The sequence below is a fragment of the Cricetulus griseus genome, chromosome 6 (genome assembly GCF_003668045.3).
Source record: "Cricetulus griseus strain 17A/GY chromosome 6, alternate assembly CriGri-PICRH-1.0, whole genome shotgun sequence".
Taxonomy (NCBI): Eukaryota; Metazoa; Chordata; class Mammalia; order Rodentia; family Cricetidae; genus Cricetulus; species Cricetulus griseus.
Genome location: NC_048599.1, coordinates 108,573,606 through 108,586,916, shown reverse-complemented (window position 1 = coordinate 108,586,916; position 13,311 = coordinate 108,573,606). Strand labels below are relative to the sequence as shown.

General features: G+C 36.5%; 1 protein-coding gene across 3 annotated transcripts in view; it reads right to left on the bottom strand.

The window, feature by feature from the left end:
* Positions 1-752: 752 nt before the first annotated feature.
* The window catches only part of Scn9a (sodium voltage-gated channel alpha subunit 9), an 82,456-nt gene continuing 69,897 nt past the window's right edge, over positions 753-13,311 (bottom strand). For all 3 annotated transcript variants that reach the window (XM_027420262.2, XM_027420264.2, XM_027420263.2), the window contains exons 21-26: positions 9,654-9,935; positions 8,915-8,968; positions 7,920-8,057; positions 4,530-4,634; positions 3,946-4,216; positions 753-1,945 (exon numbers count right to left, since the gene is read on the bottom strand). In XM_027420262.2, coding sequence (XP_027276063.1) covers positions 753-1,945; positions 3,946-4,216; positions 4,530-4,634; positions 7,920-8,057; positions 8,915-8,968; positions 9,654-9,935 — 2,043 coding nt within the window. The remainder of the gene's footprint in view (positions 1,946-3,945; positions 4,217-4,529; positions 4,635-7,919; positions 8,058-8,914; positions 8,969-9,653; positions 9,936-13,311) is intronic.

Sequence of the window (13,311 nt, the reverse complement as noted above, 5' to 3'; positions counted from 1 at the left end):
TTCAAGCTAAGTAGCTGAGGTGGGAGAATCATGTGAGCACAAGATTCCAAAGATGTCCATAAATCAAGGTGAATGCTAACCTATGCAAATGCAAGTGATTTCTTAAATAAGTAGCCTACATATGTTTTCAATCCCATGACATTTTATAGAGACCTATAAATTGCTTTTGATGCAATGTAGGAGAAGTCTGAGCACCTCAAAATATAAACTCAACTCTATTTTATGGATAAAGATTCTGACTCCCTAATAATATGTTTTGACAAAACCTTCATTGCTAATTACCATCACTTTTGCAGAGAACTTCATTGCAAACCAAAGGCAAAAACTCACACTGAATTCCAAATTATAGCTAATCCCATTTGTATTTGTGTCGGTGTGCATGTATTCATGTATACCTGAATTCCTCTATTTAGATGGGGGTACATGTTGAATTAGAATCTAGAGAAAAGATATGGAGGCAAATGAGAAAATGTTCTCCAACGTTTTCTGATTTGTTAAGTGATTAAATCACCCTTGATTGCAGTAATAACTATCCCCTCCAGAGTACATTCACAATTCTAATAGAATTTTTTGCCAATGCAAAAATAGCCATGTGTCAATGCTGCCCTCTGCTCGTTGGATCAGAACTAGTGGCTGTGTGCCTTGGAGAATATTTTGATAAAAAGAGTTTGGCATATATCTCCGTGAAAGTGTCTTATTAACACCAGTGAGTCACCTTCATAGGCTGTAAACAGTAGATCAGAAATGAAGCTCTATTCCCTGCTTTCTTTCCCATCTTTCCCTTTGTCTTCCTTCTCTGTTTTGTCTGTTTCATATTTCTCTTGATCTGGCTTTGTGACACTGTCATACGAAGGCGGAGAGATGGCAGAGGCAGTTGCATCTGTCTTTTCTGGACTTGAGTTCTCGTTAACATTATCGAAAACTATATCTTCTTTATTGGGCAAGTCATCATCCCTATCTCCATCTTTTATGTATATACTTGATATATTCTTGACGTTTTGCCGAAGGCGGTACCTTCTGTAAGCACGCTGAATGATAGTAGCAGATACATCCTCTTGTTTTCGTTTTAGTGTGGTTGTAATGGGCTCATAGGACACTTTAGAAGGATTTGCAGACATAAACCTATCTTCCATCTGTGAACGAAGAGAATCCATCTCTCCACTCTCACCAAGGACACGCTTTGTAAAAGCAAATAAGATGTCCAGGCAGTGGATGCGGTCTCCGCTCACCATGGGCAGATCCATGGCAATGAGCTGGACTTTGTTTGGCTTTGCGATGAGAAGGGGAGGATCCAGGGCAGCCGCAAAGTCAGACAGCTTGCAGAACTCTATGAACTGAGTGGCATCAGGGTCGAACTTCTCCCAGACCTCATAGAACATCTCAAAGTCGTCCTCACTCAGGGGTTCAGTACTTTCTTCAGTGGCAACGCTGAAATTCTCCAGGATGACAGCGATGTACATGTTCACCACAACCAGGAAGGATATGATGATGTAGCTGACAAAGTAGAAAATCCCCACAGACGGGTTCCCACAGTCTCCTTCCACTGAACTTCCTGGATGAATTTTTTTTGGGTCACAGTCGGGAGGGGCACTGTTGAGGATGGGGGCCAGCAGTCCATCCCAGCCTGCAGAGGTGGTGATTTGGAACAGGCAGATCATGCTGTTGCCAAAAGTCTCAAAGTTGAACATGTCATTAATTCCAGCTTCCTTTTTAACATAGGCAAAGTTGGACATCCCAAAGATGGCGTAGATGAACATGACCAGGAAAAGCAGGAGGCCGATGTTGAACAGTGCGGGAAGAGACATCATCAAAGCAAAAAGCAGTGTACGGATCCCCTTGGCGCCTTTGATCAGGCGTAGGATTCGGCCAATCCTGGCCAGGCGGATGACTCGGAACAGGGTAGGGGACACAAAGTACTTCTCTATCATCTCAGCGAGAAACATTCCTATGTGGGAGGGCAAAATAAATGGAAATATTTATATATCCATGTGGCACAATGTCATGAATTTAAATATCTTCATATGCCATGCCATCTGAAATTCAGAATTGCTGTTCTATCTTGAATTCAATATTTTAACAAATAACTGCTTGTGACATTTTCCTATCTTAACTAAATTCATGGACAATTTCCTCTTTATTTGTGTCTTGAAGATGCTTTTCATTCTCTTGAGACTAAAGTTGTGTTGTGAATAGAAAGGATTATGCATGCTCAAATATCTATATCCAAGACTCAAGGTGGAGCTCAGTGCTAAAGCCATCCATAAACTAGATCCTACTCGTAAAAATCAAGAAGAAGAAATAAAGGGAGGGAGACAATTAAATAAATTGTTAAAAAATTACAAAAATTTTCTAACTTTTTTTTTAAAGATCAGGTCTGACCATGTAAGCCTTGCCCTTGGCTGGACTGGAACTTGCATGAAGACAATGGCTGGCCTGGAACTTAAAGAGATCTGCCTGCCTGTGTCTCCCCAGTGCTGAGATTAAAGGTGCGTACCACTCCAGCTGCCCCATATTTTAAATACCATCCTTTGATTTTTATGGCTGTCAAACTGAGTAAATTACTAATTGTATATTAAAATCTCCTGTTTGGTTTCTCTTAATCCCTTGAACTTTATTTTTTAAGCACTGGCACAGCTATTAGCACTGCTTTGTTTTCAGTAGTCTTATGGAAATTATAAATTAATATCATAAAACTAGTCATGGAGGTTGGAGTGATTGCTCAGAGATTTTGAGCTCTTGCTGCTCCTGCAGAGGACCTGAGTTTGATTCCCAGCATCTGTATCTGGTGGCTCACAACTGCCTGTAACTTCAGCTCCAGGGGTTCTGACACTCTCTTTTGTCTTAGGTGGTCCCCGCCCCCATACACACATGAGATACACTCACACAGATACAGACCCATACTAGGAAAAATAAATAAAAGTTTTCAGGGAGTCATAATTTCAATGATAGCCTTTGTAACCAAGCATAAGATAATATTCAATTTTTCAGTCTTTTTTGTCCTTTAGTTATTTCACAGAAGTCTTCTACAATTTACAGTAAATTTATCCTAGACAGTTTAATCTTTTTTATTATAACTTTGAATTAAAATTTTGTCCAATATATCTTCTATTTTTGGTCAACATTTCAGAAAATTAACAATGTTGGTAGGAACATTTTATAGCTTTAATTTTCTGAACTCTGTTTTTTAAAAAGTTTGAGTTTAAAAAAAATTGGAGACTGACTAGGTAGCCTAGGATGGTCTGGAACTCCACATCCTCCTGGGAAAGCCTCTTTAATGATTGGATTACAGACAGGTGGTTCTGGATTATGCAACCTTTAGCTTTTATGACTCTGTTTGATCAGCTATGAGTTTATTCCACAATTTCTTCTCTCAAGAAATTTCAATGCTAAAAATTAAATGTAACTTTAAAATATTAGGTATGTAGAGATAGAGAACAGGAAAGAGATGGTGGTGAAAGGAAAGGACATATAAAATCTGTGTTATACAGACACAGCTGTTTGCTGACAAATAACCAAATTTTATAGACTGACCAAATTTTAAGTTTTAAGGGATGAAAATGGCAGTTTAGATATTTTAAGTTTGGGATGAATTTAACTGTCAAAAATATGCTGGTATCCCTAAACCCTTTAAAGTAAAATTAATAGTGCATTCTTCATTAGCTCCCAGGATGCATCTACAGATAGATATCCATTTGCAGGTTTCTAGAAGCTGACCTGGGGACTAGTCTCCATAAGAATTCTTTTTGACAGATTCAACATTTGGCTTCCAGGGCTTGGGCTTGAACTTGAGAATGCTGACATGGAAATTTGCTTTCTTTCTAAATCTCCTCAATTCTTTCATGCTAGTAAGACTTGAAGGTAAAAACAGATCTCAAGTATGTGGACACTTCTTTGAGCCTTGTGTACTTTATCCACAATTAAAATTTGATTAATAAATGGCCTTACCTACAATGGAGAGGATCACTACCACAAAATCAAAGATGTTCCATCCAACAGTGAAGTAGTAATGTCTGAGGGAGATCAACTTCAGCACGCACTCCCCAGTGAACAGGATAATGAAGACCATATTGATCCAATACAAAACATCAGTCATGTACCGACTTTGCCCTTCTTTTTCCACCATCATGGTTACCATGTTGAGACAAATAAGAACCATGATAGTGATATCAAAAGCTTGATTTGTCACTAAGTCAAATATACATCCTTGGAATTTGTTCTGCAAAACAAACCAAAAATAATGATACAGGTTGTAGAATAAAATTCCCAAGTGTTATCTGCATATTAAAATATACAAAAGATCTGGAAGGAGATATGGGAGGGAAAATGATCAAAATTTAATGTTCAAAAATTAAATAAAAATTTTATAAAAAGAGTAGAAATATATTACAGATTTAAAATAATCTGGCAATGAACACAGGAGAATATTGCACATGTGAATGTGTGAGTGTGTGCACATGCATGCGCGTGCACACACACACACACACACACACACACACACACACACACACACACATCTGTTACATATTTACCCCTGGTCTAGGAATTGGTTTTTGTGGTTTCTTGGATCCCAGCTTCTTCATTGCATTATAATATTTCTTCTGTTCTTCTGTCATAAAGATGTCTTGACCTCCAAGGTAAAGGAATAAAAGAGACATCCATTTAAAACCAGAATCAATATGCAGTTATTTTTTCTGATTCATAAAAGGGTCAAATATTTAAATATAGAGATGAAATTCACTTTGTTATATACCTAGGAGCTATACATAAGATGTCTAAAAGGAACACTAATGTATAAACATGGGCATTTAATGTAATTTACATATGTAATATTTGCATATGTAATAATTCATATAATAATGATTACCTTTCCATATACTAACCTGTGCTATTTCAGTCTATTTGCTGAGGTATTATTTACTCTGTTAGTTTTCTTACTAGAAAATATGTCTGTTAAATAATAGATAGATTGGGAAGATGTAAAAATGTCTTTCATGCTTTTGCTGATGTTTAGGGCTCTTATCAGGAGTACAGTTCTACAACAACAATTAACATCATATTAATTTTCTATTAATTTATATTTATTTACCCATGTCATTGTTTCATTAATGGAAAAAAGAAATAACAGACAATTCTAGAAAACTATGTCTAACAATGTCAATTGTGTGTGCACTTCAAATTTTACATGAAATTACCTTCATCTTGTGTATATAACATGTCTATGAAACATAAATGGCTGTCTTTTTCTTTTGGTATTTGTCTTAAACCCATAATATCTGATATGCATGTTAATATTTAAAAATCTAAGAAAATATGACATATGACACATTTGGGGCTCCACAATTTTGAATGGAGTATGTTTTAGTATAGCTGCTATTAACCTTCCTCATAAGGATGTAGTTGTTAAAAAAGTGGTTGGGGGGTGGGTTGGGAGTGTCAGTGGGGGGGCATGGGACGATGGGAGGAAGAGGGGATGAGGGATTGATATGTAAAATAAGATTGTTTCTAAACAGAAAAAAAGAAAGTGGAAAAAAGAAAAATGACACCAAATAAAGAAGAGCAAATCTGAGAGTTAAAAAAAAAGTGGGGGGTTGTCATTACTTAGAATTCATACACAGGTGCCCACATCCATATTCATCAACCGCTTCTTTTTAGTTTTCCATTCTATAACATGATCTTATTCACTACTTACCTACTCACCTTTAGTTGTACACATGACTAACTATAAAATTGAAATGTCACAGGAATTTTTTAATGATGAAGAGAGTACTGGGAGATGATGGATTGTTGAGAGAACTGGTAAAATGGGAGTGTGTTTTCAAAGGTGTGGGGAGAGTCATAAACCGAAAGTGAAGTATTTACATTTAAAATATTTAAGAAGCTACATTGAATTCTGGATAACGCATAGGTTTTGAACCAAACTGACTTCTTCTTGTGCTTGTGGTAGTGAATTCTGTGCACTACTAACATTCCAATGCATGCGCATATGTATCTACAGATTCCAAGCTGGAATCTGAGATAATTTTCTCTGGTTATCCTACTTTTAATTCTCCAAGGGTATCTTTTCCTGTAGGTGGTACTCAAACCATAGAAACTCAGTTAATTGTCAAGAAACTTAAGACATAGATTCTATTCTCTTGCAGTCCACAACAGCCATGTAGTCATTCTTTGATAAAATGTCTCAATTGAATATGTTGCCTTTACCCATGATCTATTGTCATGGTGGGCTATTTTGGATATTATAAAAGCAGCTCAGGTGACAGGGTCTCAGCTCAGATCAAACAGGTTCTGAACTAACTCTGAACTAACCTGAATTTTTGCAGTAACAGACAGATAATTTTTTGTGGAAGCCTAGTTTCATAATCTGTGACTGAAGTAACTCTAGGTCTTTGTTTATGATGAAGCTACTCTGTAGGGTCAGATTGTACAAATTTGGTGTACTCTAACTAGAAATCATTCCTCTAGATTACACACTTGAAGCATTTATTCAGTGTCAGACACAACAAAATCCCAGTAATGTTAGTATACTGCTTGCATGTTATTCCTAGTTTGAAATGCCCTATGACATATGAACAATATTAAATTAATAAGGATTTTCAAATTGGCTTTCCCAAAGCTGCAAACATCATGAATGCTTTTATTTTTCTACATTCAAATATAAATTCCATCCTTTGACCTCCAAGTTGCTGCATGTCGTCTTATCTACCTTCAGGGGATATATCAAATATCACACACAACCGAATCTGTTTTTCTGACTGTCCCTGTGCAGTTTTATGAAATGTTCTCATTGCATTTTTCACTATTTCATATATGCAGGTTCTGAAGCTGCAGTGTAATGGATGAGATAATAGAGTAGGTTAAATATTCAATAGCAGGCACTTGAATTACTGATTCTATTTAGTCTGTATTACTTATTAGATGTCTAATTTAGAGTTAATTACTTATCCTGTTGTACCTTTCCTCCCTGGATTTTGGATATTTATTTATTTAAAACTGTTTGTATGCTGGGACTAAACCCTGGGCCTTGTGCATCTTAGGTAAGCGATTTTGTATGTCAAATCTCCAACTCCACATATTCTTTCCTAGGACATTGTAGTAATAATAAATAAGGATATAATGGTTGACCTTGTGAGTTGAATTCTATTCCGTTAAATATGTATGGAAACCCTAATTCTTACTACCCCAGAATGTCACTTTGATTACAGATATTGTTGTTGCCTAGTGTCATTTAATTAAGAGGATGTCCAAGTGGAATAGAGTAGGTTAATAATATGATATTATGATATGATAATATGATATGATACTGTCTCCTTATAGAAGGAGGAGAAAAGCATGTGATGATAGATAAGTATTAGATTTACACTGCCAAAAGACAAAGACAACCTTGATTGACAGAATCTGGGTGATACAAAGATAGATCCTCTTCTAGAGGCCTGGACAAGAGAAAGACCCCTCTGCAGCTTTGATTTTGTTATTTAGACTTCTAGGGGGAATAAATTACTGCTGTTTTAAGTCATACTCTTTTTGGTGTTTTATTATGACATTCTAATGAGACATAGGTGACCTGAACTTAGCAGCCACATCACTGTGATTGTCACTTAAGCACCTAAGACACCATGGAACAATGGTTAGCAGGAAAAGAGAATGCCTCTGAAATAAATAAAACTGATTTGAAAGTAGTTCACTGGTTTGAATTAGTGATCAATTTATTGTCCAGACCTCTATAGGAAACATCTAGAAAAATAAATGATTAATGTAATGTTTAAACTATGACAGAAAAATTTTACATAGTAAAATTATAAGATTATGCATATATGCATTGCATACTTGATCAATATTTTGAAAAATAAAATGTAAAATAACTAATTTACATCAAATTAATTATTTTTCAGTGCAGTGAAGGAAACACTTAAAATACTTATCTTCTTTTTCTGTTGGTTGAAATTGTCTATGATGACACCAATGAACAAGTTCAAAGTGAAGAATGACCCAAAGATGATAAAGATGACAAAATAAATATACATGTAGAGGTTGTACTCATATTTCGGCTGCTCATTTACCTAAGGAAAAAGTCAATAGTGTGTTGATAAAATTTGTTATTTTCACTCTCACACGAGTTGACATGACTGCTATCCTAGAAAAAGTTATTATTTCAGATGCACTGTTAAAACTTAGTAGAATCACTCTTAAACATTTATTCAGTAATAACAAGTGGTTGGTAGATGCTTACTCTGCATATTCATGCAATCTTAAAGAGATTCATAAAGGATCTGATCATATTGCAGTGCTCAATTTCAGTCTGATAGGACATGTCATCAGCTAAATGAAAGAATACCCTTAATTTCCTAATGAAACTGTAAAAGTGGTGATAACAGATTCATATTAATTTTATTGTGCTTCTATTGGTTATAAAAATATCTACTGTATTTCACACGAACGTAAACTAGCCAATAATCTTAAAGTTTGTAGGAAAATGTTTTATTTCAACATGCTTTAAAATATAAAAACAGCAAAAATATGACTAAAAATAATTGCACTTTTATTTGGATGAACTAGTATTTGCTGCTCATTGGTTACCACTACTATGCTAAGTGCTGATTGGTGGGATCCTCACAATATACCCATAAGAGAGACACTGGATTATTTCATTTTTACAGCAGATTAAATTAAGGCTAAGACAGTGAAAGAACATTGCTCAGAGGTGGTTGAAGAATTTGCGCAATATAGCAGACTCAGAATTCACATTAAGGCCCATCTCCAAATGTTATACCTAAGCCCTTGATGACAGCAGGGTTGCAGCTTTTCATTATACTTGTACATAGCCATGGCACAAATGAGAGCTGTGGTTCAAAGTCTACTGAGCTAAACTAAAGATTGTTAAATCTGAAAGCTTAGTCATAGGTTGGTCAATACTTACATTAACAGAGTCAACAGCTGCATACATAATGTCCATCCAGCCTTTAAATGTTGCCTGCAAGTACATTTATAGAATTTCAGTGTGAAGCCAGACACTAAAACCATCATAGTTTTCTCTATTTAATCTTACAATATTTACCAGTGATGTCAAATTAGTTTTGTTCTGTTTTAAAATACTGATTTAACATTAAAAGTGTGACTTTTTAAACCAGAGCATCACTTACATTTATTTCAGATATAAAAGCCATGTTAAAAAACTGTTATAGCTTTTTAAAGAAGGACATTATCTAAATTTGTTTTCCTAGTTAAGCATTTGGAAATTGTTACAAATACTTGTGAATTTTACATATGAGCTTCTACTTTACAAAAGTGGAAGAGAATTTTATCATTAGGGCAGAAAATAATTTGTCTCCGTTTCTCAAGGCTTCTCTGTGCCTCTAGGAAACACTTCTCATCCTCTCATGAGATAAATACAGGAGTCCCACAATGACTACTTGGAGGTTAATATTCTGGTGATGCAGTGATGGGGGTTCAAGTGAAAACAAACTGTCAATACTGGATTAATAAATGTAAAATTATTCAAGAAACCTGTTAGCCATGCTTACAGGGCACATGTTCTAAGAGAAAAGCAAGTCTATTTGAAAAATCACATGGCATCTTAATTTCTAGATAATAGTTCATCTAAACAATGTTTTACACCCTCCAATCTGTACCAAGTATTCATGAAAGGAATCACTTACGACTTGAAGCAGCGACAGATAACCGAGCCCAACATTATCGAAGTTCACTTTCAGATTTTTCCATCGTACATCTCCAGTAACATTCATAAGGGCAAAACACTCAGAACGGTTTGCAACTTGAGTTGTAGGAAATCGTGTCCCATCGGTAGTGTTGACACACTCATAGAACTTGCCAGCAAACAGATTGACACCCATGATGCTAAATATTAGCCAGAATATAAGACACACAAGAAGCACATTCATGATGGAAGGGATTGCTCCTATGAGTGCATTGACCACCACCTGATACCCAAAAAAGGAAAGACTAGTTAGGATCAGTAGAAAATGTCAGACATCAATACAAAATTAAAGGGTTAAGACCAACCAACCAATAAGTGCGTACTGAACAGCTGATAATGTCCAGTATTGTGCCAAGCAATACAAGGTTTGGCCTAAGCCCTGTGATTTTTGATTTACCAGCTTTGTGATTAATAAACACATTAAAGCTACCAGCATAAACAGAAAAGTGGCCAAAATGACTATGTATTTCAAATAAATGAAAAAAAGGTAAAATAAACCCCTCCAAACCTGATGCTAGTAAGACAAAGTCATAAATAGATAAATTTTAGAAATGGGAGGAACATAACCATAAATGATGAAGACTAATGCAAGTGTATATTTAGTCTCACCATCCTGGAATCACCAGCATTCAGAAGACCACTGCTAGTTTGTATTACATTGGGTTAAGGTAAGGAGTCTCTTTAGATTTGCACTCTTTAGATTGTGATGATTCTACAAAATGGAGGCAATTTTCTTGCAGTTACTTCTCTAACTCTAAAAATAACTCTCATGTAAGTGCTTGGCCAAATATAGAGAGTGCTGGCCTCAGGTGAAACAAAGAGGAGGTGCGGCTTTCCTTACTACTTCCTTCATTGCTGCTGGGCAGCATTTTCTTTGCTATTGATCCATTGAGGTCACTGCATCTATTTTCCTACACCACAACTTCTGTTGTTCTCTCTCCCTAGGTTCTCTTAATTATCTCATCCTTCAAAAACCTGTCTTTCTTCTCACCCTTAAGCTCTCCTCCACATTTGAGCACCAAGGAGCTAGAGCTCATATATTAGTGTTCACTTTTTAGTTTAACTCATTAAGCAGGATCTCAAGACACTTCCAAATGGGGACACATGTAGGGTCTCTGACTACCTATGAAATAGTCTGGAATAGAGATAGGAAACAATTCTTAAATATCTTTAGTCAGTATGGGTTGCATGATCTCTATTGCCATTTTAGCCATCGGTCACACATAAACAAAGGGCTGGACTCTGCTTCAGTAGAACTTCCTTCATAGTAATTTCTGGACCCCTCAACTGGAACAATAAGAATTACTGTGGAGAGATTGCAGAGGAGAATGGGGGTGAAGATAGGAAAAGCCTTGTGGTAGCTCTTCATGGGATTCTTTATCACTCTATAGATGATCTCCAAAAGGGCAGGGAAGAACAGGGCTAGAGTGATATTTAGAGTGACTAGTTCCTCATCAGACTTATATCCTCTCCTCGTTTCATCTATTCCCCCTACTGTGATTATTACACTGTGCCTTGCAGTCCTTAGCCCCAAGGACTTACAAACCCATTTTTTTTTAAATCAAGCTTACAGTAGCCATGCTTGGAGTGCCTATTGTCCTGTGGCTTGTGGCTTTCTTTGATAGTTATGGCTCCACAATGTTACTACACTGTGAGATCTTAAACTGTCACAGGCAGACAAGCCCATGTGACAACCCTGCAGTATTGTATACTGTTATAGAGGTTCCACAGAATGATGTTCCCCTTACCTGGGACACTTAACTCACTGGTGGGGAGGTACAGTCTATTTACCATTATACTATTCATTTTTACCAGCACAATAACTGGCACATAACTGATGTTAAAATGTGTATTAATAGGGTGACGTGAAAGGGTCCGAGCCTCAGGACTCTGAGGAAACTACATCCAAATGTTTCACTTGTATTGTTTCCTTTATCCCCCAAAGTGACTCTGCCACTTGAAGAAATACTTCTCTTTTCAGGGTGAAAATAAATATTTGGATTCTGTAAATATGTTAAAATATTTTGAATTAGATCAACTTATAAGAACATGCAAAACCACCACCACCAACAAAAAGCTTCTGTAATTGTTAGACTGGCTTTATTAGCAAGGGAAACAGTTTTCTAGGCATGAACATGTTCTTTGTTTATAGATAAGCAAGAGTTGTTGCTCAAATCCATGAGACAATCATAGGTATGAATACAATACAACATTCTACTAATGCTCAAAAAATGAACTTAGAATTAAGACCTCCTAGTACTATATATGTTCATAAAATGAAACCAGAGTTTTACATTCTTACGGTGTTTTGCTTATGAATTCTTTTGAAATAGTGATCTCTCATAGACTTGGCAATTCTCAACTATATGCACGAGCTAGTAAAAGATTATAGTTATATTTAAATAAGCAGAGCTAACAATATAAGGGCTGAAGGTCATAACATTCTCTGATGATCGTATGAGGTTGGCTAAATCCAGAATATACCATTTAGCAGGATGAGTGGACCTAGAATGGACCTCAAGAGGTGTGTGTGTTGTGTACACGTGAGCGCCCATACACATTGATGCACTGGCTATCAATGATCTAGGTTCTTAGGAAGGTGGGGCACGTATCCAATCACTGAGTTATCTCTTTACCTCTTGTTTTTCTGAGATGTGTTCTCATTACATGCCCTAGACTAGTCTTAAAATCATGATCTTCTTTTCTCAGCTATGAAAGTGGCCAGTCAGGCTGAGTTAGAAGTCTGCATTTCTAAAAGTTCCCAGGCAATGATGACAGCTTGTCAGTATCCATACATCTAAAACACAGGAGCCAGACTAGTCTCCATGTTAAGTTGCTCTGAGGTGGCAAGGAGAGGAGCAAGTGAGTAAAATGTGAGAGAGTTTTGGGTATGTGGTCTTAGATCCAAGGACTTTGGGTATGTCTTGTGCTGAACAGAGAAGGTAAATTTAAATTCAAATTCAATTTAATGGTCAGAGGTACTTGTTTTTTTTTTTTTCTAGTATTTTTTTTTATTTTATATGTACAAGAATTGAGACTAAGCCCTCTCTCATTGAACCATAAAGAAGCTAACAAGGAAAAGGTAAGAAAACAACAAAATCTCACAATGCTGACTTTAATCAGCATGTTTTACACTGTTCAAGGGATTTCCTGACCGTTAGGGAAACCATGGATGACATTGGTTCTAATAATCAACAATGAATTACAAGTAGCTGTAGCAATACTCTAGAGCAAGCTGGGCACTGACGATGTATGCTTTTAATCCCAGCACTCAGGAGGCAGAGGCAGGCGGATCTCTGTGAGTTCAAGACCAGCCTGGTCTACAAGAGCTAGTTCCAGGACAGCCTCCAAAGCCACGGAGAAACCCTGTCTCGGAAAAAAAAAGAAATACTCTAGAGCAACATCTTATCACAACGAAAAGCAAGGTGACATAGGGAGGTGGGTGGATAGTGAGGTCAGAGGCTTGTATCGACAATTTGTTGAGTAGTATACTGAAGTTGGTGAGTTGGGGATGAAAACAGGAGATAGAAGCACTCCAATGTGAGAGAATAATATAGGTTGAGGAATCAGGCAGAAATCTGAAGAAGAAGAAATGAAAG